The following is a 26,905-nucleotide window of genomic DNA, read 5'->3' on the forward strand; positions in this document are numbered from 1 at the left end:
GCCGGCGGCGGAGACATTTCCCTTTCCGTCCCCCGCCTGAGGGGAGGTGGCGTTGCCATGGCGAAGCCGCCGCTCCCGGCGCGGTGCGCCGCGGGCCCCGCGGAGAGGGACGGGCGCCCGCCCGGCGTGCCGGCGGCCTTCCCCCGGCACAGGCCCCGGCTGTACCGCTGGCGGCGCCTCACCGCCGGGGCCGGGCCGAAGGTAACTGGGGACGGCGGGGGCGGCGCGGAGAGCGCTAGGGGGCGCCCTGCAGGGCGGCTGTCCAATCAGTGCGCGCCCTCTGCGGGTGAGGGGCCGCGCGCCGCGCCTCCAACGGCTCTAACGGCTCTAACGGCTCCAGCGGCGGTGGGGAGGGTGGTGCGTGGGCTGCCCACACGCGAGGCGGCCCCGTGGGGTCCCGGCCGCTTTTAAGAGCAGGGGTCAGGTTCGGACAAGAGGTTTCCCAGGCTTGTGGGAGGGCTGCAGCGACGGCTGCTTGAGCTGTTGGAGCGGGTCCAGAGTAGGCCACGAAGCTGATGAGAGGGCTGGAGCACCTCTCCCATGAGGACAGGCTGAGAGAGCTGGGGGTGTTCAGCCTGGAGAAGAGGAGGCTCCGGGGAGACCTTATAGCGGCCTTCCAGTACCTGAAGGGGGCCTACAGGAGAGATTGGGAGGGACTCTTTATCAGGGAGTGTAGTGATAGGATGAGGGGTAACAGTTTTAAACTGAAAGAAGGTACATCTAAATTAGATGTTAGGAAGAAATTCTTTACTGTGAGGGTGGTGAGACAGTGGAGCAGCTTGCCCAGAGAAGCTGTGGATGCCCCATTCCTGAGGTATCCAAGGCCAGGCTGGATGGGGCTTTGAGCAGCCTGGTCTAGTGGGAGGTGTCCCTGCCCATGGCAGGGGGGTTGGAACTACATGATCTTTAAGGTCCCTTCCGACCCAAACCATTCTATGATTTGCCAGTGGATGGGAAGCCTGCACTGTACTCTGAGGGAATGGCGTGGAACTTGACAGCGTTTAACTCCAGTTTAGGAAAAAAAAAAAAAGAGAGACAGGTGGTTCAAAATTTTTTATTTTTTTTAAACTTATTCCCCACCAAGGTTTGACTCCAATAACTTGGAACACTGGATCAGGGTGAAGTAATTTGCACAGTAACTCTCGCAGGAGTGAAGTACCCTAGTTTTATGGGTAAAACTTAGGGGTCACAGACAAAACATGCTGCTGAGCAGTACTGCAGGTTGTACGTATGGGCAATAGAAGAGATTTACCTCAAAGTACTTTCTGCATCTACAACCACCTAAGATCAAGGGAAATGAGTTCTAGGGTAAATTTCCTTTTGTATTACTTCCTTGGGTATCCCCTTGCTCCCACTTCCAGCCTGCTGCTTAGGGCAGGTAGGAGTGTGCATCTGCTGCCTCATGCAGCTTCCTAGACCTCTCTGCAAAGGGAAGAAGTCCTGCAGAAATGTGGACTGTCTGGGGTACAGGCGGTATATGTGAAAATACAGTGACACATCATGACTGTTTACACCTCAGAGAGATGAATATGGGACAAAATCACTCAGACTCTTTACATGGTGGCCAACCTGGTTATGAAAAAATGATGAAACCAACTTTGGTTGGTATCACGTTGGTGGTTGCTGGGGACTAACTTGGCAAGTTCAGCCCCCAGAGGCTGCGTGTTTGCATTCTCCCAACATGTTCTCCAGTCACTGTGATTGGCACTAATTGCTAAATGAGTGCTTGTTACTTAATCATTTCTGAGTCCAATTTCTCTAGTCAATCAAGAGCAGTTGCAGAAATGTGTTTCAAAGGAAATCTATTTCTTATAGCAGCCATACTGTCTTGTGTTACATTCCCACTGATGTTTGCTCTCTCTGGAGGAGAAACACAGATATAGGAAGTTTAAAAATGAATATCCAGCAATCCTTAGAAATGTTTTCCTGTCTTTAATTTAAAGAGAGTGGAGCAAGCCCCTGGGTATGCTGTCTCTGAAGCTTTTTCTCTTCAAAAGTCAAGATATCCACAGGGGCCTTATGGTTCTGTGACATGTTTGGAAACCGTGGAACAACTGCAAGATCATGATGAGGCATATGAGGAAGGTGAGCTGAAATACTGCTTGCTACAAGCTGCCTAAAATTAATTCTTCTTGATGCAATATTGTGTTTCTGGTCTGAACAGGCTCTTACAAAGCTTGAGACCAAAAGAAACAGTTTATTGTAAAATGCCTTTAACCTAACGAAGAAAGGCATAAGAAGAATAAATTGCTGGAGTTCGAGGTAAATCTTAATTAGCCATACCTAAGAGAAGGATAAACTCTCTGTCTCCTGGAGATTTCAGGTCAAGATGAGGATGAATTCTGCCATTGAACACACATTGTATGGTCAAATACAAGTTGGCAGGCTACAGGAAACCAGATGAAATTCCTTGCCACGTTTTGGATAGCAGGCCAGATGTGAAAATGGAGTTACTCTGTGTAACTTTCACATCTACGAATAATTGTGTGGTTTTGCTTTGGTTCCCATGAAAAATTTTCTTCACTAATTAGCTAACTAAATATTCCCTTTGTAACGCCTGCAGCCACAAGTGCTTTCTGAAATTTGAAAATAAAACCGCAGTGCATTTAAAAAAACAAAAGAGATGGAAGGTATCTCCCATCAGTGCTAGAAGTACATCTGCAGCATAAAAAGCTGATAGGAGACAGGATTTTAAAAACTGAGTTAACCAGTCTTTTAAGACTCAAAAGTGAGTCTTACAGAATGGAATGAAGACGTTCTCAGGAACGTCCACTTCAATACAGGAAGTCAGCTTTTTCACGTGTAATCGTCAAGGGTTCAACTAATAGCACAGAATACACCTATCTGCTTACAGTGCACTATCTGAATGCATTATACACCATAGTGGCTCAAAAGGGGCTGTCTCTGCAATTGGTGGAAAAGTCGCTTGCTTTCCTCATGCTTTTTTTTTTGTTTGTCCTTCTCTGCTAGGATTTTCCTTTTTATAGCTACCAACCCCTCAGGATTGTTCCTAGCTCAACTGAAAGCCTTTTATCTGGAATCCATTATTAGAATATTCAATGGTATTAAATACACTTAGTCCACTTTGCAAAGAAAGGTATCAATAAGAGAAGTACTAGAACACTTTTACTCCAGTTATGAGGAGCTCACATTTTCCACACAAAAAAGTAACCATTCCCCAAGTCATAAGCTGTTTTTCCTCTCTTTCTGTTATCAGATGTATCACCTTGTTCCTGAGCTGGCCTGAGAGATTATAAAGGAGAACAAAAGTGATTTGAAGGACAATAAATATTAGATTTATGTCTTCTTCAAACCCACCCCCCCTTCCTTTTAAGGTTTTTAAAAAGCTTTATTGCCTCAGAAATACCAGGACTCAATGGGAGCATCTCCATTTTGTGTTAGAACTAGAGATTTGGAGCAGCTGCTTCCTCCTGTCTAGCGGCTGTGTGCCTGTGCAGGGAGTAACTTGCACTGCAGTGGCTGCAGAGATCCCCGCTCTTTGCCCATCCTCACCACACGGATGGCTCAGCTTCTCATGGGGCTGCTTCTGATGTCTTGCAGTTTACAGCCCTGTGTTCTGCTTCAGGAACAGCTTGGCCAACCGTGCAGCGAGGCCAGGTGGTTTACTGAGGCAGCAGCCACGTTAGCTGTCCTTGCTTTTGAGTAGAAACTCTGAAAAAGGAATTTTTGTGTTTTTCCACAGAAGAGTGGAGATGCAAATGAAGTCCACAGAAGGACTTTATATCCAGTGGTTCATTAAGCATTTGAGCTCACTGAGGAGTACCAAATCCATCATGGTCCATTCCTGTAGTTGCAGTCTTAATTCCAAGTACAGGTAGTCCTTGGTGAAGTTTGCTACCTGACAAATTTGTAGTCTAGACTCACCAGTTGTTCTTGGAGCTGTGGTACTTGCAAAGGTTAACCCGTACACATGAAGCAAACATTTGTCCAAACAGTGGTTCTTGTATTTAACATATGACAACCTTGGTTGTACCTGTGGAAAATATCAAAGTGTCTGCAAGTGCAGACATAAAACATATGAAAGCTATCTGAGTTATGAATTACCTCATGTGAATTCCATCTCCTTGGTAAATGCTATAATAATCATATGAGTGATCTAAATGTCCACAGAATCTTGTGGGAAAAATAAGGTGGAGAAGAATTCATTTGTGACGTATGTGACAGGGAAGAAGCTTGCTGCCTTCTCTTCCTGTTCTTTTATAGATCAAGAAGATGAGAATAGGGCTATTAGCCTTATTCCATTTTCTGTTGCAGCTCAGCTTTCAGTCATTTTAGACAGCTTTCCCAGCATGTGATAAAACTATCCCAGAGACGGAGTCTTGCTAGTTTACACTTACCCATATATTTTTTTAAGCAAGTGAAGTCATCAGTCTGTTTCCTCATGATAGCCCAAGAGCTGCTCAGTAACTGGATGAAGTCCAAACTGCAAGTGGAGCTCATGAGCAATGGAGAAGAGAAAGCTGACTCTGTCCTCCTGGAAAAGCCTTCTGCAGCCCCTCTGAAGTATGAGCGGTTTGATGGTGAGAGCACAAAAAAGCAGTTCCTGGCTTCCTTTCTGAGGATGTGCTGGGGAAGGGAGCCAGGCCTCATAGGTTGTCAAACCGAGAGGTGAAAGCTCTTTTGAGGCCAGGATAGTGGGCTCAGTAGAAACAAGATTAGAGGTGATGATTTTTCTCCCCCAGCTCTTACAGCAGCTTGCTGTAGTGCTGCACAAATGCACCTCATAAACATTTAGTGTTTCCCTTTGTAAAAGAGAAATTTTATTTCTTTTCTGTATGGGTATTTGTGAGGCCTGTCAAATTTATACAGCCATTTGAGATGCTCAGAGGCAAGGCAGTAAAAAATGGATGAAATGTTACTGCTCTAGCACGTTCAATGGGAGACTGATTAAGACTCTTCGGGGATAAATGGAGTGCAGTCAGTGTGTCAGCTTTCATCAGAAATGCATTCACAGTCTGGGAAAGTGATCCCTTTAATTACATTAGGCTTTGTGATCTGAGACAGAGGGGTTTATTCATTTCAGACTAGCCTAAGGTAATCTGAATTCCTCATTTCAGATTTGTGCAGCTATCTGGAACATGAATTGGAAAGTTCTTCTGTCCAAGAATACCTGCAGCATCTTTTGCAGAGTAAAGCTGTGAACTGTGGGATAGCGGAAGACCTTAGACTTGAAGACATCAAGGAAAAACAAAAACTTGCAGATCCACGAATAATCATGGAGCTCAGACACAAGCAGGTAAGCAGGCAAGGCAATACAGTTAAAAGGAATGAGATGGAGGATTATAGGATTACAGTAAATGCTCAGTGATACTTCCCTAGTGTTCTCTCACAACCTGCAATAATCTCTGATTTGGAGGCAAATACCCAAGGTTACTCTTCCACAGTTTAGCTGAAACGTTACTGTGTTTCCACGTACATGTTAGCCATTCACAGTAGCTTGAACAGTCAGCTTTCACTACATCTGTTCAGCTTTTTGCCCTTTCTGAACAGTCACAGGAAAAGCTGCCACCGCAGTCAGTTTTGAGTTTGCTCCCATCAAGTAGTACTGATTTAACCTTGTTCTCTTGAATGGAGTTTTTTGCTGGTCTGAGAGCAGAACCAGCCCAGCCAGTGCCAGCTACGGATAGGGTTGCTTACTTCATGTGAAAGGTGGATTATGATCCACCTTGTTAGTGTACAATGAACCTCAAATTCTTCAGCCTTTGGCGTCTGCTTTGGCTTTTGCTGATTTCCTCCTTCCCAGGTGAAAGAAAACCGAATGAGGCGTCAGAAGGCATTAGAGCTTCAGAGACAAGAAAAGTCCCTGAAGAAATCAGTTCTGTCTGAGGCCAAGCTCCAAGCACAGGAGGAGGAAAGAAGGAAGGCCCTGAAGGCCAAGAAGGAGGAGGAGGAGATCCAGAGGGAAATGGTGAAGCTGCGAAAGGAAATGGCTGAGAAGAGGCACACCATGGCAGAAGCATGGAGAACGTAAGAGGGAGAGGGGGGCATGGCAAGAACCATCTGAAGAACACTTCTCTCATCAGCTCCTTTTGATAAATGTAAGAGGAGTGGTGGTCCCAAAGGAAACATCTGCTATTCCTCTGTCTCCGAACTCTCCCTAACCCTTTTACCTTGCTACCAACGTCAATGGCTGACTTTATCATTAGTGGGAAGATGGGCTAAAGATACTGTTAGCCTCCCCTCAGCCATTACCAGTGTGTACACTGAATCACAAAGTAGGAGTGTGTTTGCACCACTGTGGATTCTCTCTATCAGCTCTGTGGACATATCCAGCCTTGTTAGCATCTAATGAAGCATGAAAGCCAGTACACACACACCAAAAAAAAAAAAATAGTCTGTGTTGAAAGTCTATCACTTACAATACTTCCTCTGCTATGAGAAAGAGAATGGCCTTCTTGGCTGAGAATTCTGCAGAGACATAATTTTTGCTTCTGCTGAGCTTGGATTGTCACAGAGATGTGACTTGTAGGGATGCCATTTATTTACCTAGGCAGCACTGAGATCCTAAGTCTTCTCATGCAAGTGCTTTACTGAGGTCTTACTATTTTCTTATGACTGCTATATTTTGGAAATGCTGTTTAAACTCAGACCCCAAACCATGACAGAGGCTGTTTTCGAAGAAGGCTGAGTCAAATAATCAGCAACTTTCTAAGCTGTAGACGTGATTCTCTTAGAATTGTCCAAAAAGAGAGTGAAATCTGTGCTACAGTGCTTTCCTCATTGCATTAGATCTGTATGTTTGCTCACTTTCCAGGGAGGGAAACAGACAAGAAAAAAATCAAAAGCTGTCAGTGCAGGAGGTATCTATTACTGTGTCACCACCCTTGGTCTTGAAGAAAGAAGAGGAAGAGGAGGAGAAACAGAGAAAGGCTCAGGAGCTGATGCACAGAATTCACACCAATAAGCAGAGAGTAAGCATCGCTCTTCTTTATCTGAGACTCTGAGCACACTGCCTTCAGCTACTATTTGCAAAACTGAAGTAAAAAGTCCTGGTTATCAGAATTTTTCACTTCCAAGCCCTCCTCCTGATACCAGGACAGTAGAAGAGCAGGGCAAAAAGTATCTTGTAAGACTAGGAGCAAAAAATCTCGAGCCTCCATCCTCAGAGTGTCTGTGCCTCAGGTGTACTCAGTGGGAGATTTCACTTAGAATTGTGGAAAACATGTGGTTCAGGACAGTTGCAAACATAAAGGCTTCTGCAATTGACAAGTAGGCAGATGTACAGAGGAGGCACCACCTTCCCTTGTGGAAGGAATTAAAAACGGGGAAGTGGCACAAAAGGACCTGAGAAGCTTTTATTGTGTGTATGGGAAGACATTTAAAAGATTGCCTTGCACACTCTGGTGCAGGAGCAGGGAGAGGAGAGAGGATAGAAATGCTGAGGCCTGTGTCTCCAAGGAAGTATGCCAGCACATCCACAATAATGGATTCCTCAAGGATCCACTCCCACTGGGTGCAGTAGGATAGTCTGTGATACTGCAACAGCTCTTTTGAGGCAAACGTGCAAACTTTAATAACTCCTAGTAGGAACTTGTTTCTTTTACCATCATTATGGCCAGCTCTGGGTTAAACACCTAGTTGTATCAAATACTTGCAATTAAAGAGTAATCGTTTTGTACTAAGTAATTTTATATGGGCAATCTTAGCAAAGGGAATAAATTTCCTTGAGTGCAGGTATGAATGCCATCCATCACATAATGTTTTTAATTAATAGAGCAGTCATCATTGTTAATGTCTACTTATCTACATCTAGAATTATTTTTTTTTAATAGAAGAATCCCCAGCATTTATGGTGATTCTCCTGATGGCTCACTTATCTGCCCATCTGCTGGATTTGAGCAGTGCACAGCCTCTCTCCAGCACAATCTAAGCACCGAAGATAAGCCTGAATGAAACCACAGTACAATTTAGGGCTGGCATAATGTGAGAAGCCATGACTTAGCTGAGCTAAGCAATAGTGACACTTTGATTATTTTCCTAAAGCAGAAAGAAATAGCTAATGCATTGACATTTTGTCCTTTTCTAAGTCTCCATTTGGAGACTTCAGTGAGTGAGAGGAATGCAATTAAAACAAGGCATTATGACAAAAGGGGAATGGCTGAGTCCTGTGAGTTGACCCACTTGGAGGATCAGAATGAACACTGTCTGCAGTGACAGGGCTAGAATTATGGGGTAGATTAGATAGCAAATTGCTGTTCTGTACAATGTAAATCACTCCCAGAGGCAGCGAGTCTAATTACACAATAGGGGAAAGGTTTGGCTTCCTGCTAGAACAAGGGTGAGCTTAGGTTGTGTCATAAATTCGCACTAGAAAGTGTCTTGATTTTTGTCTAAGTTTAAAAAAATAAAAGTGGTCCATGGAGATATTTGTGAACTGTTCTCCATAGAAGTGTTCTTACCTGTAGCATCTTAGACATTTTCTAAATTTTGAAACGTCTTTCCTGTCTCTAGAAATTCTATGTTCCTCATGCATTTTATTCCTTTACACTTGGTGAACTAAGCATGTTTCGCTCAAAAGCATAGACCCCTGTGATGTTATCTTTCTGCTTTTTGTAGAAGACTTGGCGTGCTCTGCATTATTTTTTTTTACCTTCAGGGTAGTTACTGAAAGTGGGGATTCTGAAGAATCTCAAAAAGGAAAGTCAGATAAGGGGAAAGGTGGAGAGGATCAGCATTTGTGTGACAGGCTGTATCTTGCTCATTGGTTTTCCGGAACTCTCCCATGCAGTGCATGCAACAACATTTTTCTGCTTGGCTGAAAGTCATTCTGGAGCACAGAATTAAAATGGGAAAAGCCAGAGCCCTTGCTGACTGGAAATGCCAACTGAAGGCCCTACGAGCCTGGAGAAACTATGCCTGGGCCCAGAGAGTAAAGCAGGAGACACAGCAATTGGAAGTTCATCTCCAAGATCAAAACAGGTAGTGACCTTACACTGTGGAATTTGTCCTACTGCAGCAGTACTTTGGCAGTGCAGTGATCGGGGACTGTAAAAGGGGCTTGCCAGTTACCCAGCAGGAGGAAAGTAGTAGCTTTTTGAGAAAATTGCTACATTGCCTGCAGTCTGCCGGAGGCATTGTGGCACACATGAAAAGGAGGACAGAGATAAACAAGAGCTTTAGCATTTTCCAACAAGCCTGCATCTCACTCTTTCTGTAGGTATCTTCCCTGAAATCTCACCCTGGGTTGCTCTGGACCCCAGAGACTATGAGGTGCCATATTAATATGTTATTTCCCATTTCAGTAGTAGTATAGCAGAGCTCATTTTGGCCAGTGCCTTTCATTAAGGAGGCTGTTAGATGAATTCCCTGTCAGCTGGCGAAAACGTTGCTTTTGCAGGTGTCTGGCAGGCTATTGTGGTGAGGCACTGCCACTTCCCCCTGCGCAGCTGGCAAGGGAACAGGATACTTATTGTTGCACATGCCCTACAACCAAGGATGACACAGGACATCGAAAATACAAACTAGGGAAACTTACTTCAAAATAATGGGCATCATTTCTGCCCTCCCACTCCTCCTTGGAGAAACTCTACAGCTTTGGAGGGCCTTCAGATTTAAATGACAAAAAGACTCGGGAAGTTATGGGGCCTTGTGCCATGGCCTGGACTGCTGTACTGGATGCAATTGTTTCAGGCAGGCCTGGGCAGAAGCCTCAATCCTGTCATAACACAAGTGCTTTCTCATTCAGGAAAACACAATTGTCTGTGGAGCACAACCAGCGACGACTTTTGCGCTGCTGCTTTCTGGCCTGGCAGCGCTGGAGCCACGCAGAGACAGAAAAGCGAGAGCTGCAGATCAAGAGGGAGGAGACGAAAAGAAAGATGGCACAATTGCTGGAGGCAGTGTCACGGGGGAAGGGTGGTCTGGACAGGCCACTGGAGGTTAAGAAGCCTGGAAGAGCAGAAGTAAACCATCATCAAGATTTGCAGCAAGACAAGGTAAATCCTTCCCATGTAGTTTTGTCTATTGCCATCTCAGTACTCTTACAAAGTACTTTTTTTGTGCAATTTGAAATAAAAAGTACATTGTCCCAGATGAAGACTTCTTTTCCAGGGTGACCCCCAAATACTTGGCTGCAACTGTACAGGAGAGAAGTCTGAAAATCATGAAGGACAATGGATGAGTTTTTAAAATAATCTCTAATGCTGCCAGAGAACAACCCTTCATCTACTGAGTCGCAATGAGCATCCCACCCCCAGATCACTTTAGCTGAGAGATTAGTTATATCTTTGATGCCTGCTTAGACTGAAAAAGAATAACGCTTGACTGCATGACAAGAGATTTTGTCATGCCAGTGCAGCTATCTACCTTTTAAGCATGGGAGGAAAAACATTTTCACTGGCTGTTTCAGGATAATGCAGATCACAAGGAGGTAGGAGTGAGAAGAATCAGAGGTTGTTTCCTTAAGTTGTCATTTGTCAGGTCAGAGCCTGCCCTTCCTTTCTGTCTGTAGGACCTGTACCACAGCAGTGTCCCCACCCCAGCATGAGAGCTCACACACACATATTAGAGGTCAAGTTTTTTGTTTGCTTAAGTGTCAGCAAAAGTTGATTTCCTACAGTGCTTATAGCATCCTAGTAGACCTGTACTTTTCTTCTGATGCACTGGCAAAATTAGGGCTGGAAGGATGGGACTGAATTTAGAGTTTGACCTAGGAATCAGAAAACACACCTTACATCTGATGCCTCTTCAGAGAAAGACCACGTGGCAGAAAAAGCGCAGCCTCATTCCCCACTGTGTGCCAGCTTTATGGTAATATTTATCAAAGCTGGAGAAGAGGCACCTTGTAGACTTCTCTTGCATATCAAAAGCGACTCTCTAGTAGATTCAGCTGTGTGGATCACTTCAACAACTGTTTTTTTCCTTTATTCTCCATCTGAGCGCTAAGTGGGGACACCACAGTCCAAAAGGCAGGGTGCTAATCCCTAAGAAATGAACTGTCCAGAGCTATGCTCCCTAACAAAGTAGTCAGGACATATTCCTGCTAGAGCTCTTACCTGATCAGGATTTCTTCCTCCCAGTGAAATGGCACACAGTCCCTTAACAGTTCTTTCCCACAGCCTCCCATTTTTTGCAAACCAGGGCCCCTCTGCCCTGGCTAGGAACTGGATAACGATTGCATAGCTGAGATGACCCTACTTCTCAGGCATCTCACTAGATTTGCAGATTTGCATTAAAGAAACACTTACTACGTAGGAAGGGCAGAACAGTACTTGCTTTTAATCAATGCCAAACTTTCCTAATTTTTTTTTTCTTTTTTTTTTTCCCTGTAGCCAACTGAAACTTGCCTCATACAGAAAGAACCTGACCAGACCAGAGACCACTCTTGTTGGAATGCTGGTCGCACATCTCATTCCTACAGAAAACCCAAATTTGCCTGGGAGGTTACCCTAAAACATGCAGCCCCAAGTGCCCAGGACCAGGCTGTGTACAGGAATCAAACAGCCACTCTCCGCCAGCAGTTTCATACAACTGGTCCAAAGACAGCTCCTGCTTATGGTAGCCGTTTTGAGCACCGTCATGCCTTCCAGCAACGTCTGATTGAGGAGCAGAGGCAGCAGCTTCAGAAACAGCAAGAGCTGATCCTTGAACTGCAGGAAAATCAGAGGCTGAGCAGAGCGAAAGAAGAGGCAGCACAAGCGATGGCTGTAACCCAGCCACTTAACAACTCTGCTTCACAAACCAAGGAGGAAAAACCAAAGACAGAAAAAAAATCCAGATGCAAGAATACAACCCATTTGAGGTATATGCCCTCCATAAAGCAGGCTCAATTAATCAGCGTGCATCATTCCTACTCAAGTTGAGCCAGAATTTGCCAGGCACACTTCAGTGATGCCAGGGCTATCTGCTCTTCCCTCACACCTGTGACTAAGCATCAAGGGTAGTATCAGACTGGCCACAGTTCCCCACCCTTCTCCCTTTTTGCAGTGGCTCAACACCATGTGATCTATACAGGATCCGCTTAGAAACAGCAACACTGGAGTGTCACACGTAGTAGCAGCAGGGATATATTTAGTTGGGGAAAAAAGAGAGTGTCATCCTCAGTATTTCAAAGCATGCAGCAGCGCTGGGTACTCAACTCCTTTGCAAGGATCCATCATTAATCCCACTTCAAGCAGAAGAAAGGTGTACCAGTGACTCAAAATGAAAATGCAGTACAATGGAGAACAGAAACTACAAGGCCTGTTTCTCAACCATAGGTAGTAGGTGCGAGACATCATTTGACCACATTCGTTGATGAATTTCTTTACTCTTTCCTTTCATAGTCCACCTGTTTCTCATGGCACAGAAAACACAAGGGCAGCAATGCAAGGCAGGAGGCCCTCCAGCCAGCTGACCTCAGCACACCCCATATTGAAAGGTACTGTTCTAGATAGCAAAGACCATTCCAGACCACTTTTCTCAACAGCTTGTTGAGCTGTTTTTCTCAACTTCTGTCTTTCTTCACCTCAGCCTTGCTGGTTGATGACAGTATGCAAGTAAAACTCAGCACTCTCTTTCCCAGCCTGACCAGCGCTGTGAGAGGGTGAGCTGTTTTCATGCCCAAGTCAGGCATCTGTAAAACCTGGGCCACTGCAAGCCCCCCAAGTCCATGCTTAGTACGCTGTGGTAGCGGTTACTCCTAACACTTGTCGTTATTTCTGGTGTGACAACACCCAGAGAGAAAAGCTCTCAGGGTTTTTCTGCTATCAGTCTTATTCCTTTCATTGTGCATCCAACTAATACTTAAATTTACCAGTCATTTTCATCTAACTTTGACAGAGGTACTGAGATTTCAAAGGGAATTAAGTGCTTACCCAAGGTTTTGTGAGACAACAGTAGCTAGGCTGGGGAAGGAGCTCCGGATCTCTGTCTTCTGTGAGATATCTCCCCTTCTTCTGATCACACTGGAACAGCATATACATGTTAAACATGCAGGGCAGCCTTTTCATGCAGTAAATTAAGATCAGGTTCTGTTATATCCCTAGATCATGTTCCTCCATATCAATTGTGTGGTGGTCACAGTCTGCATGAACGGCTGTCTGGAATATGATCATTGTGATATTTTAACAGTTTTGGGATCACCAGAGCTTGTTGGCCATGATGGTTGGGCATTATTAGTTGCCTTTCATTAACTGACTGTTCATCTTCAATGCAACCTAGTCCAAGCCATCACTCACTCTGATTTGCCTGAACTCTGTACACCTTAGAGATAGTAAGCATATTTTCAGAGCACTCAAGTGCTTTTGTTTGAAGATCCCCAAAAAATTCAGTGAATAAGTTATCACTGGATGATATTCCCTTGGCAGAGAATTCTGGGACAGCTGAGAGAAGAAAAGGATCTGAGGAAACCTATTGTGGTCAAAATACTTAAATGCCCCCAGTTATTGATTGCTCCAGCTTGTGCTTCATTTGTGGCTTCAGAAGAAGCGAGCATGGGTTCTCAACTCCACTGCATGTTCTGTGTGGTCACATCAGCACCGTAACACTTTCACTGATACCCAGCATGAACACCGCATGCAATTTATCTCCCAAAAGAAGCATGAAGCAGTAGTTTCTCACTACTGGGACCGTGTACTTATGTGTCACTGTGGCAGGGATGCTTTCCATTATGAAGTCACTCTTTAAATAGGCAATTGGAGCTTTGGAGACCTTATAGCAATTGCTGATAAATCAAGCGCCCTGAGCCTCAGCACTTAATCAGAGAAGACAGGGATGAAACCTCTAAATACAGCTCCTTTCATAACTGAGCCTCATGGCTGTGATTGTCAACCAAAGAGTGTGGAGTGAATCTAACTGGGGTAGTCCTGAGTCATCTCATAAATGTTTATGGATTCCTTGTTCATGACACTGCCAGCCATAAGAGGCAGCAGAAAGCAAGTCTCCCTTTGTGCTGGCATTGCCAGGTCATCGGGGACCTGGCAGTAGAGTGAAGTGGTCATCCTTGTTCAACAAACTTCTGTCATTATCCTATACCTCATTTCCACTAAGCCTTATGTCCTCTGTTTCTATAGCTATGGAGGAAAGAGCAACTCAGCGGGCAGAACGGAGGAGGAAATTAGAAGAAGCCAAACAACGAAGAGAAGAGGAAAAATTGGTAAGGAAAGTGGAAAGTGAAATGGTGTCTTTCACACCATCCCAGTTACAAGAAATCCTGTTTGAACCCTGGAGTGAGGGACCAAGAAAAGGCCCTTTATCCAAAACATTTCTATAGCTCATAACAAAGCAGATGTCCAGCACACATCAAAAGAAGTAGTTATTGCTGCATTTGCATATGATGACAGCACTAGCCCTGCCATATCACAGGCAGACACTTCATGGTGATGCAGTTGCAATTCTAGAAGCAGCCTCCCTTACCACCCCCACCAATACTTATTTCACACCTACTCCATGACCGTAACTTGTCCTTGCTGAGGATGGGAAGGGTGGAAGTGCATGCAGAGATCCACTTGATTGGACCTGGCAATGGTGGATTTCCCCTCCCCTGCCTTTCCTGTCTGGTCACAGGCAGCTTGAGGACATGCAGTCTCACCTAGTAAAAATCCTGCATCTTTCTAGCAAATCTCTGCTGAAGAGAGAAGATAGTGGCAATGTTTGCATAGTTAATACACAAATTCTGTGATACACATCCAACAGAGGAGCCGTCTTAGCTTCAGGGCACTAAGCTGTTACTGAAAATGTTAATAGTAAGTTGCATTAGGATTAGGAAGCTCAGAACTGGGCTCCTAAAACAACCAACATTTCTTCCTTCTCCAAGCAAGAGAGATGCACTCACATACACAGAAGGATGAAACAAGTCTTAGAGAACAGTTTAACCACAGAGTGGACAGACAAGCATCAGGTTAGGTTTCCTCAGCTGCAGTTGCCACAATCATAGAGATCGGGAAGCACAGTCATAGCAGTCGTAGTAATCATGCATTATGGTTGGTGTGGGTTTTAGGCCTTTGATGCATACATCAAGAGCAAAAGCTTTGTGCAATGAAAGCAGACTCAGATTTGCAAGGGGAGTAGATAAACATGCAGAGAAGGATATTGTGCCAAGAACAACCAGTACTGCAGTAAAACAACTTGTCTGATCTTCAGTGTTTGGGGAAAGAAATGTTTGGGTACCTGTAATGCTGCTTTGCATGTAGAAGTAAAATTTCAGAGCAGAGCCCACAGATTCAGAACTGACTTCAGCAATCAGGTTATCAATAAATAACTTGGTGTATGGTTTAAATTTTTTAGAGGAAGAGTAGACAAATACTATAACTTAGGGCAAAGAAAGATATATAGGTAGTAGAAAGAACAGTCCCTCCTTCCTCTCCCTTCCACAGTCCATTGTCCAGCACAGATCATGTCTAGTATGTGACAAAGTCTGCTTCCTTCTGAAGTTTCAGGTGCTGGTCAATACTAGAGGAATACTGGGAAAGCTTAGAGGTCTGTGGTCTCTGAAAAGGTCACATGTGCCAAATTAAATTGTACCTTCCTCCATTTTCTCCATTTCAAGGCCCAGCTGAAGGCTGAAGAGGAAGCCCGACAGAGGAAGGAGGTGGAGGAAAAGGAAGCTCAGCAGAAAAAACGACGGGAGGAAAGAAGGCAGCAGAAGCTGGTGACCAAACACCTCACCTGTTTCCCCCTCCTTTAGCAGGGATTAGGGAGGAAGAGCCATTACACACTAGCACTCAGTCAGCAGCCAGAGTAATGTGAACTGAAGGTCTTCATTAGTAGAGCACAGTTCCACAGCACAGCACCCACTATATAGACTCACCACCTTCCCCTTTTTGGGAACAGGGGAGGGGCTGTGGACCGAACACGCTATAAAGTATATACTGTCTCTGTCTCATCAGCAGGACTAGAGGTGCCAGCTGGTGGATTTTTACTGCTGAGGTACAGCTGCTCCTTCCACTTGTATCCCCCTCCAGCATACACAATGATACCAGTCACAAACACACAATTCAAAAGTAAACAAACCTGACAGATATATCAAGGGCAACTTTCCACCTGTAGAACAGAAGCATTCTCTCCTTGGAACTACCGTAGGAATAGCCCCACTTCTTTATTGTTACTTGGAAATATGCTATCCTAATAACCCAAATAGCACATTTGAAATCCTACAGGAATTCAACCTGCAGCTACTGCTCTACTTGGATTGAGTTTTTCAGGATGTTTGACCTTCATCCCTGAGTCTCAGTCAAATATAATGCTATACAGTTATATAATACCCACATCCCTCCCCTGCTATTTAAGCTAGATTAAGTGGTAGCGTCCATATGTAAACTCAGAATCATTTTTGGACATCTAGTTTTATAAACATACAAAGCTGCCTTCCTCGAGGCCACCAAAGCACCCCTCCCCGCATTGATGAAGGCCCATCAAAAGAAGGTTCCTGCTACGTCAGCACTGCTGGCAGCCACAGATTATGTGGCTGCAGTGCTGAGGGAAGGCCATGTGCTCATACACGGCCCAAGAAAATGTCCAGAAATTACATCATCTTCCATGAGGATTTTCAAGACAGTTTGCGCTACTTTCTACCACAGGCTCTAGTACATGGGGTCATGTCTGGTCTGCACTGCTAAAGATGATGCAGATCCCTATTTCCTGTCAGCTCAGGACCTCCAGCTCCAATATGACAACCTATTGTCATTGCTTAACATCCTCTTCATCCAGACTGAATTAAAACTATTGCTTTTTATATCATAGAAAGAGTTGGAGAAGCAGAGGAGGCTGGAGAAAGAGCAGCAGCTCCAGAGAAAGGCCAGAGATCACTATGAGAAGGTCCTGCTGAGAAAGCTGGGAATTGTGCCATGGAAAAGGCTGAGGGAGCAAGCCAAGGAAAACCTGGGGGTAAGTGCTGAGGATAAAGGAAAGGACTGGTGCAGTGGGAGGATGGGAAAAAGAGTGGATGCAGCACTTAACAAGAACCTTAATAGGCTCTTACATCAGGTAGAGATGGAAAAAGCAAAAATTCTCCCTGTACATCCTGCTCTGTATTAGTTCTTTAAATCAGCCCATCTGACAGTAATCCTGAAAGGTCATCAGAAACCCACAAGGGTGGCATCCTCATTTATAGCTGATTAAACAGGAACCAAAAGGACAGAGAAAGGAATGAATTTCAATCTAATGAGAAATCATCTTTTGTTAACCTCCGATTGTCTGCAGTACTAACTGCCACATGATTTGATGTCAATAACACAGTAGGAGTTAGTTTAGTATGATACAGACAAAAAATAAATTGAAGTTTATGACATGAGCCAGTCAGTTCTCTTGCTCCGCAGCAAAGCAAATCAGTAAGATATTACCAAGCCACTATAGTTATAGTACAGTTAATCCCAGCCCATCACTAGGGCTTTCCCTCTCTCTGGAGTTGCTGCTGATACAGTGCTGGCCACTCCTAGAGGTAGGACACCACAGGTGATAATCCAGCAATCTGTTATAGCCTGGCCATACCTTCAGTGCAGAACAGCAAGTGGTAGCTTCTGAGACCTTAACATATAAATATTGCTAATGAAACATTTCTGTACATGACTGAATTGGCATGCCTTATCGGGGTGGACTAATAACACGCAGCCATATCCTGAAGATTTAGCCAGAGCCCAGGGCTAAGTTGGCAAGCTTCTATTTAAGTCACTGGAACTGCACCTACTTACAGTACTTGACCAAATGCACATAGGCCTCCAGCTGGGAAGAAGCAGAGAAATAGCAGCTGCTACCTAAGTCCACCCTGCTGGTCAGTGTTATGGACAGGGTTGGACTAAACTGTTATAGGCCATATAGGCTGCCCCGAAGGATATAGGAGCCCAGGAAGGCTGGACATACTTCAAGAGAGAGGTCTTAAAGGCACAGGAGCAGGCTGTCCCCGTGTGCCGAAAAAACAAGTAGGTGGGGAAGGAGACTGGCCTGGCTAAATAGGGACCTTTGGCTGGACCTCAAGAACAAAAGGAGAGTCTATGACCTTTGGAAGAGGGGGCAGGTCTCTCATAAAGACTATAAAGATTTAGTGAAGCTATGCAGGGAGAAAATTAGGAGAGCCAAAGCGCAGCTAGAGCTCAACCTAGCTACAGCCGTTAAGGGTAACAAAAAAATGTTTCTATAAATTCATTAACAACAAAAGGAGGATTAGGGAAAATCTCCCTCCCTTATTGGATGCAGAGGGAAACATAGTCACAAACGATGAGGAAAAGGCTGAGGCGCTCAATGCCTACTTTGCCTCAGTCTTTAGCAGTGGAACTAGCTGTTCCCTGGGCACCCAGCCTCATGAGCTAGGAGACAGGGAGGGGAAGCTGAACGAGGTCGTCACAATTAAAGAGGAAGCGGTCAGTGACCTGCTACACCGCTTGGATGCACACAAGTCTATGGGACTAGATGGGTGACATCCAAGAGTGCTGAAAGAGTTGGCAGACGTGCTCGCCAAGCCGCTTTCCGTTATTTACCCGAAGTCATGGCTAACTGGGGAGGTCCCAATGGACTGGAGGGTAGCAAATGTAGCGCCCATCTACAAGAAAGGCAGAAAGGAGGATCCGGGAAACTATAGACCTGTCAGTCTGACCTCGGTACCAGGGAAGGTCATGGAGCAGATCATCTTGAGTGCCATTACAAGTCATATAATGGACAACCAGGGGATCAGGCCTAGTCAGCATGGGTTTATGAAAGGCAGGTCCTGCCTGATGAACCTGATCTCCTTCTATGACAAGATGACCCGATTATCGGACGAGGGAAAGGCTGCGGATATTGTCTACCTAGACATTCAAAAAGCATTTGACACTGTTCCCCATAGAATCCTCATGGAAAAACTGGCTGCTCATGGCCTGTATGAGCATACGATCTGGATCAAGCACTGGCTGGCTGGACGGTCCCAAAGAGTGGTGGTCAATGAAGTTAAATCCAGCTGGTGGCCAGTCACAAGTGGTGTTCCTCAGGGCTCAGTGTTGGGACCATTTCTGTTTAACGTCTTTATTGATGACCTTGATAAGGACATAGAGTGTATCATCAGCAAGTTTGCAGACGACACCAAGTTAAGCAGGAGTGTTGATCTGCATGAGGATAGGGAGGCTCTACAGAGAGACTCGTATAGATTGGATCGATGGGCCAACGCTAATGGAATGAGCTTCAACAAGGCCAGGTGCCAGGTCCTGCACTTGGGCCACAACAACCCCATGCATCGTTACAGGCTTGGGGAAGTGTGGCTGGGGAGCTGCCTGGCAGAAAAGGACCTGGGGGTTCTAATTGACAAGCAGCTGAATATGAGCCAGCAGTCTGCCCAGGTGGCCAAGAAAGCTAATGGCATCCTGGCTTGTATTAGAAATAGTGTGACCAGCAGAAGGAGGGAGGTGATTGTCCCCCTGTACTCAGCACTGGTGAGGCCACACCTTGAGTATTGTTTCCAGTTTTGGGCACCTCAATACGAGAGAGATATCGAGGTGCTGGAGCGAGTGCAGAGGAGGGCAACAAAGCTGGTGAAGGGCCTGGAGAATAAATCTTACAAGGAGCGATTGAAGGAGCTGCGACTGTTTAGTTTGAGGGGAGACCTCATCACTCTCTACAACTACTTGAAAGGACATTGTAGAGAGGTTGGTGCTGGTCTCTTCTCACAGGTAATTAGTGATGGAACAAGAGGGAATGGCTTTAAGCTGCAACAGGGTAGGTTTAGACTGGACGTTAGGAAAAAAATTTCACAGAAAGAGTGGTCAGACACTGGAATAGGCTGCCCAGGGAGGTGGTGGAGTCACCATCCCTGAATGTGTTTAAGAGTTGTTTAGATGTGGTGTTAGGGGATATGGTGTAGGGGAGAAATTTGTAGAGTGGGGTTGATGGTCGGACTTGATGATCCCAAGGGTCTTTTCCAACCTAAATGATTCTATGATTCTATGCCTCTGCTCCATTCACAATAAGTTAAACTGAGCATCTAATTCAAAAGGGTATTTTCTAGAGGTGATGCAGCAGTAGTCTGATAGAGAGACTGGTCTTGTTCCTTAGGATGACCCCTCGTTGTGGGAACCTATCCTGTAAGTTATTCCATCTGTCAGCCATCTGCATTTTGGGGGCCCCAAAAAGCTGAGGTGATTTTGTAGTGTACCCTGTTTTCTGTAGCTTTATGTTTATGTAGTCAGTAGTCCAAGTAGCTAGCTGCTGTTCCTGCTGTCTTTACTCAGGTGGCACAAAGGCAGCACTGCTTGAGTCTGCGGAGGAAATGCCTGATGACTTGGCTACAGCACACCCAAGGGAGCATCATGGAGAAGGTGTCTCGGGCTGAGGACTTCTATTGCCACATGTTGCTGAGACAGGGCTTCAGGAACTGGCTAAAGGTTTGCCTGCACCACAGTGGAAAAATGATACCAAGCGAGCTAGCTGCTGCTGTGCTTTCCCCTCACCACAGTGCCACCTCACACACCTGCAGCCCAACCTTTGTTGAGTTACACTGTCCCCATGCCAGCAACATCATTCCCTTCTTCAGAGACCGTCTTTCAGCTCTCCACTCTCCATCCTCCTCCTCCACCGAGGACAGTCTCCTACATACCGCTCCTCCACCTTAGCACTCTTTCCTGCAAAGAAAAAGCTCCCTGCTGATTTTCCTCCGATCGTGTCCCCATTACCCTTCAATGCCACAGTCTCAGCACTGCTCTGTTTCTGCTTATTGCTCTGGGGGTTGGGAGAAAGAAACTATTCTCACCTCTCTCTCTGTCCTCCTTCCCTAGTACAAGGATTATCTCTCCACTCTGGAGGAGAGAGCGAGTACCCTTCATGCAGCCTGCCTCATGAGGAAGTACTTCTGGGCATGGTTTGATCTGGTCATGGAGGAAAAAAGTACCTTATGGGAGAAGCTGAAGATCGCTACTGAACATAGTAACAAGTAAGTGCACTCCCTTGCCAGCAGTTCTTTTTACTTAGGTTTAATATACCCTATAGATTATTTTAGAGACTACTTTTGACAGGTCAATTATCTGCTCCCCAAGAACATGTGAAACAGGTTCTTTACTGCTGGTATTTTGCTTCTGTCATATGCGCAGACAACATCAGCAGAGGTTTATGGTAAGAATTTTACATGCAGCCTGGAAAAGAAAATTTAGCAGTACCCTTCACAAGACTTTTAAATCTGCTGAAAGAGAATACAGTGAAAGCGAATAAGTAGCTGAAACTTTCTAAGCTGATTAGCAGATCTGGCCATGCAGCTTCTGCTAAAAGCTGCCTTAGGAAAATCTTTAAGTACAATTATAGCAAGCCAAGTGATTGTGCAGGAATTACACTGTATTGTTTTGTCCACAGCAGATGATTTAGTTTACAAATCCAAAGTTGATGAACTAGAAACCCTACTTAAGGAATCTTTCAGTTTATGCCATCGTCAGCCTGACTTGGCAGTGAGAACTACAGCAGACAGTTCTACTGATCATGACTGGAGCTGGATGTACCCAGTTCACTCATTGTCCCATAACTGCATTAGCTGTGCATTTTAACAGGAGGAAAAAAAACTATTGTCAAAGTTAAGCAGAAAACAGAAGCATATTCACCTTCCTCACCATGAAAGCACGTCAGCTGCATGCAGCCATGCATAGGCTGCGCCTGTGCATAGCCCAAACAGGATCCGCAGTACCTTGGAGGAGGAATTAAATTAGGTTCACCTCTTACGTGGTAGAGCAAACCTGTTCTAGCTTGTCATGCCAGTAAGATCAGAACAGTGCATGATTTAACCTAACAAGCCAGCAAACTGGAAGAACCAGGGAAAATTCAGACCCAGGAAGAGACTGCATTGATTCTACATATGACCTCATATTAAGTGCACAGTCACCTGTCATTCTACATTGCCTCTTGCCCCACTGACTGGCAAAAGGCACTTCAGACCTTGATGTCGCAAATTATTCTTTAGACAGGACTGTTGCTCCCTATTGCCTGTATGGGAACCCAGGGCAAGGCACCTTTGGTGGGGTGGTTAAAATCAGGTAAGAATTGGAGCCCAGCTACCTGTGCTTCTAAGTGGTTGGTCTGGACGAAGTGAGCCTGAATTTTTCCTGAAGAAACTGCGTTCAGAGACCCTGTTTATTCTTCAAGAAACATCTTTCATCTTCAGAGTGCTTGGCAAGCACCAGCTAGTAAATCCTGTCAGAGGGAGGAGCAAAATTCTTGGGGGAGAAGAATAGAGAAGGGCAATGTTTTACTTTTCCCTGGGATGACTGACATACTAATGGAATGGTCTGCATGCAGCTATTTAACATGTCACAGCCCTGACTAGCAGCAGAAAGGACAAATCCCACAGGTATTTTAGGAGAGTTTCCCCCCTCAAATAGAAGTCATCTTTTGATTACCTGTTAATGTTATGCACACATCTGGATGTCGTCACTTTGTTCTTTGTGTCCCCAATTTCTTTAAGGAGAGTCACGCTGAATGCATTCAAGGCATGGAGGCAGTACCCGTTACTGATGAAAAAGGAAAGAGAGAGAGAAGAAAGGAGAAACCAGCTACGCAGGAAAGTAGCTGAAATTCTCCCCGACTTCCAAACATGACAGAAGAGAGTCAAAGGAAATTGGGAAAGGGGATAAAAAGACTGAGTCTGTTCAGTGCTATCTTCCTACTGTCTGAAACAAATCCAAGGGGAAGTCCTGCCCAGTGCCAAGGGTCTTACAGCCAAAGGAAGCTCCCTGAGGCCACTGCTGTGGTAAACCAAGCATATATGAAAACTTAGACAATGGTTTCACTTTGCACGTCAGGGGGTTATTCCCCACAAGGTCCTCCTCATGTGAAGTCTCCGTAGGGATGTCTTGGCTGGTGGTAGTGAGGCCTAGATAACCAACACCTAGCACAGAGCGTTTCAGGCCAAGACCATTTCTACAAGCAGAGCTGCAGCATTGACACGAATCCTTCTCCATCACGGGAAGTACAGAACTGAGCTGCACCTATTTTTCCTTAATGTTGCCTGTACTCTATAGGGTGACACAGCTTGATCAGAGAGTGAACAGACCTGACTGTCAGCTGTCCCCTACCCACTACTGCAAACTTGGCCATCCAGAGAACAGTTTCTAGCCAACTGTGCCAGGAAACTTTGGATGGGAGGAGGAGGGGAAAGAGCAATTTATGCAGATTGTATTTGCTAACGGTCCAGATCACAGCATCACATATGGACAATCTAAAACCTGGATTCTTTTTCAAGGGACCACATAGTTCACAGCACTGACCAGCTCACAAGCACAGTGCTTTGATTGTGGTAGCAAGCAGTGATTCCAAATTTATGAGCCTCTATCTTTTTGTCATTTAAAGATTTTTGAAGCTGGTTAACTGTAAGGATGTATTGAGCAAGTCTGTCTGGGCCTTTTCACTTGATCCAACACTTCAAAAAAACCAAGAATCCAAGAAAAAGACAGACTGTATTTTTACATAAGCTAAAGCTGACATGATTAAAATGAAAGTTTCTTGTCACTGTTTAACTGTAACCTGCAGCACAGTGCAGATAGGGTAATGCCGTTAAGGTACAGCATGCCTTGTCTTAGCAACAGCAGAAGGCAGGAATCTGGAATTGCTTCCCCCTCACAGCAAGATAGGCAAAGTTCTCTCCAAAAGCATTTGGCAGTACAGGGAGCACTTGGGTAACGCCAGGAAGAAGACAGTTTACTGTTATCCATTGCATCAGATAATTTTTAAAACCTGTATATGCCCTGAAAGTTTTCAATAAACCCAAATCTGAAATGAACACAACTGAGTTGTCAGTGCAAATTGTATCAGAAGCTGACTGAATGGCACTAGACAAAAGTCCGGGGTCAGGGACCTAGACCAGTGTAAGCACCGCCAATGAAGTGGTATAGGACAGGTCAGGTGCCCAGCCCCAGCAGCAGGGTCCAGAGCTTTAGCACCAGGAGTTTGTCCATGCAGAGAGTTCACAAGGATGTGGTCAGACAGCCTCCCTGCCCACACAAGCCAGGCTGTCAAGCAGCTCTTGGGGCAGGTCTGAAGACAACCGTCACTCCCAGGTTACCTCCCACAGCCATCCTCTACAACACGTGAACATTTACCATCTCCCAAAGGCTAATTACAGACCTGACCACCAGCAGGTCAGATGAGCGCATTATCCAAGCACAGGGAGCTGAAGGTGCCTGCGTGGAGTGTGGGCGAGTACAGACCATCTGGCTGCATTAAAGGCAGATTGCAAGAGGAAGCGACAAGCTGAGAGAGGACTGAGTAACTCATCTTGCAGGAAAGAACGGGCACTGCAGAGGGGTAGCATCTTTCGCAGAGGACTGAGCCAAAGAGGCAGGGAGAAGCAGAGCTGGGGACTGAGCTACCAAGCTAATGCACCAGTGCAACCAGCAACCACGCTTGGTGTGAATAGCAGCAAGGTGTGGCAGCACAGCAGCAGCAATCCACTTTCTCTTAGTACACTCCCTCTCTTTGGAAGTCTCTCCCTTGTGCCTAACGAGCTCCTGGAACACCTACGAACCAGCCCTTATGCTCTCATGTTACTGGTGGCCTTTTCCTAGGCTGACTTCCAGCTTACCAGGGCTTGGCAATGAATGCAGCAGGGAAAGTCTCCAGCTCACCCTCCATCTGGATTCACGGCATAAGAAGGGTAGTAAGCCGGAGGAGGAAAGGCGAGGATGCAAGGGCTTTCTCAGCTAGAGAGAAGGCAGCATTACAGGCAGCTGGAGATAGGACACACCAGAGCTGTAAAGGGAGTAGCAGCCGGATGGAGCAGTAGAGTCGATGAACCCACATGCAGCCTGGTCTTGACTCTAGCAACAGACTGAGCAGGGGTCGAATCTGCATCTCACACACACTAAAAGGGTGCCCCAAACCACTGGCAACTCAGGGGTGCTTCCAGTTTACTGAACTGCAGATTCTTCCCCCAGCAATGCCACACTTGCACATTTTGTTCTCGAGGTCCACTGCTCCCACTCACCATCCATGAAAATAATGCTGCTTATGTGGAGCACAACTTCCCCTACCCAGAACCTGAAGTAGTCAACTTCTGTAAAACTAGCCCTTGTCTACAATACTCTTACTTTCTAGAGTTTTCTTCTATTCTTAGCAGCTTTGACAAAAATTCTCCTATTAAGATGTTCTTCTGCTGGACAGTTCAAGCAGCAAGAAGCCAAAAAAGTGATCCAGGAGGATCGCTTTTGATGCCCTTTTGCCCTTGCCTACTGCTAATTCCATGCTAGCATGGAGCTGAAGCCTCAGCTGGACACAGCTGAGGGAAAGGGATGATGTTCAGGGATCAAGCACATTCACTATGAACCCGATCAAAATCGAAGGGTGATGGAGAAGTCCCTCGACTTCCCCCTTCAGTCCCCACCTGGCTGAAACAACTCACACCTCTGGCAGAAGCAAGGCTGTGCCTGATGATGCTGTTGAGAGACTGCACAGGACACCCCTAAAATCCCTGGCATGATGTTGGTGTTTTGCAAATTAAACCTCCAGAAAACAGTTCCCAGCAGGAGGGTGACACACAAGAGAGCTTGTCAGACCAAGGAAACAGCTTCAGCCTGCAGCTGTGCCAGAGTATCCCTCCTGCTCCAGCACTTGGTTAAATGCAGATGTCAATGCCTTCATGCTGGTCATCAGCCCACACTCCCACAGCTCAGGCACACTCCTGCCTGTCAGCTCCTTTCTGTTCTTAGCAAGAGAGGGAGGTGGCTGCACAGACAGACTTTTCTTCTCCTGCACAGGGAGGGGTGGGAGGACTTTCATTTTGGTACAACAGCAAATGCAGAACCTCGAAATGATGACAAACTCCCCTTCTTCCCAACCCTACCCCCAGCTGACACCTGCCCTCCAGAGTTCTTACAGGCTTTCTCAAAAAACTCGACCGCAGAAATATCTTCTCAGTAAAATCTGTACACCAGTCTCTTCAGTCTCCCAGGCCCAGCTCAAACTGGATTTGAAGCAGTGCCTGAAGTACTAAACAATCTCCTCTGCTCCCCTCAAGCAAACAAGACTGTAGCTGGAGACAGTAGTTAGCCTGGGAAGGGTCCATGAACCACTGCAGTCTGGTCCACAGCTCACATTTGCAGACCCTGTTAGGTGTTACAGCTGCCAGCAGCAGTAACGCACCTTGGCCTTTCCCAACACATGAGCTGCCATCCCAGATGTGCTCCTGCTGTGTGGGGACACCATGGCAAGCCACAGGAAAAAAACATAAGCTGGGGAGAGAAAGTAGTCTCAGGTGTCCCCATCATTGGCACTGGAGTTAATTAAGTTGGTGGCTGCTGGGACATGAGAAGTCTGACAGCCTTCTGCACACCCCACTCTCACCTAACTGCTCACCTGGTTCACTGCTACTGCAAGGTCCTTGTTGTCAGTGAGTGCAAAGTAATCTTCAAGGACAGCAGACAGATGTGCCACCCAGGCAAATCAAAGCAGAGCTCTGGGAACAATCAAAGCTACCTGTGATTTACTCATTAAAAGTCATCTTTCCTTTCAGCAGATGTCCCAAGACACTAACAAGATCAAAGGCTACATCTCTTCCCACTACCTGCACACAGAATATCCATGTGATTTCCAAACATGGGTTAGAAGAGGGTTTAAAGAAATAGATTGTTTGAACCCCCTTTTTTGGGTTCTGGATGTATTGTGTGGGCAGGTGTAGGAGGGAAAACAAGACACTGGACAAAAAGGCTAGGAACCTGATCAGATACAAACACTCGGTATCTGCTAACGGATTGCTGTCAGGATGTGAGATCTCAGTTCAGAGCCCCACTGCAGGGGAATATCCCTGGTTTCCAGGGTGGTGAAAACTGACAGCAAGTCTCTGTTTTACCCCAACCCCAAGAAACCCAAATGTCAATTTTTGCAGAATTGGAAGAACACTTGTTTCCTGGCTTCTCCTCAGCCTGTTGCTCCCTTATTCCCAGGTCCAGTTCACAGCTAAATAGCCACGAGATGATGGCCACTTTTGGTCATGTGACTGGCTGAGTACGTTGGCATAAATCAACAGGCCACTCCACAG

The 26,905-nt window shown here is 45.7% G+C and overlaps 1 protein-coding gene across 1 annotated transcript; it reads left to right on the forward strand.

Annotated features, from left to right (window-relative positions):
• The first annotated feature begins 11 nt into the window (after positions 1-11).
• Positions 12-23,656, forward strand: CCDC191 (coiled-coil domain containing 191). The gene is made up of 16 exons (XM_074594584.1): positions 12-201; positions 1,944-2,085; positions 4,410-4,541; positions 5,079-5,257; positions 5,765-5,988; positions 6,776-6,932; positions 8,750-8,940; positions 9,707-9,956; positions 11,292-11,761; positions 12,285-12,379; positions 14,013-14,095; positions 15,488-15,589; positions 16,681-16,824; positions 20,130-20,282; positions 20,673-20,827; positions 22,340-23,656. Exons 1-16 carry the CDS (start codon positions 58-60, stop codon positions 22,470-22,472), a joined length of 2,754 nt encoding a protein of 917 aa, XP_074450685.1. The 5' UTR covers positions 12-57; the 3' UTR covers positions 22,473-23,656.
• The last annotated feature ends 3,249 nt before the right edge of the window (positions 23,657-26,905 follow it).

The sequence above is a fragment of the Larus michahellis genome, chromosome 1 (genome assembly GCF_964199755.1).
Source record: "Larus michahellis chromosome 1, bLarMic1.1, whole genome shotgun sequence".
Classification (NCBI taxonomy): domain Eukaryota; kingdom Metazoa; phylum Chordata; class Aves; order Charadriiformes; family Laridae; genus Larus; species Larus michahellis.

Excerpts from the sequence above, each read along its gene's own strand:
- CCDC191 (XM_074594584.1), top strand. The coding sequence starts at position 58 with ATGGCGAAGCCGCCGCTCCCGGCGCGGTGCGCCGCGGGCCCCGCGGAG. Across the intron at positions 14,096-15,487 it reads GAAGAGAAGAGGAAAAATTG|GCCCAGCTGAAGGCTGAAGA; the intron begins GTAAGGAAAGTG and ends CTCCATTTCAAG. Across the intron at positions 16,825-20,129 it reads AAGCCAAGGAAAACCTGGGG|GTGGCACAAAGGCAGCACTG; the intron begins GTAAGTGCTGAG and ends GTCTTTACTCAG.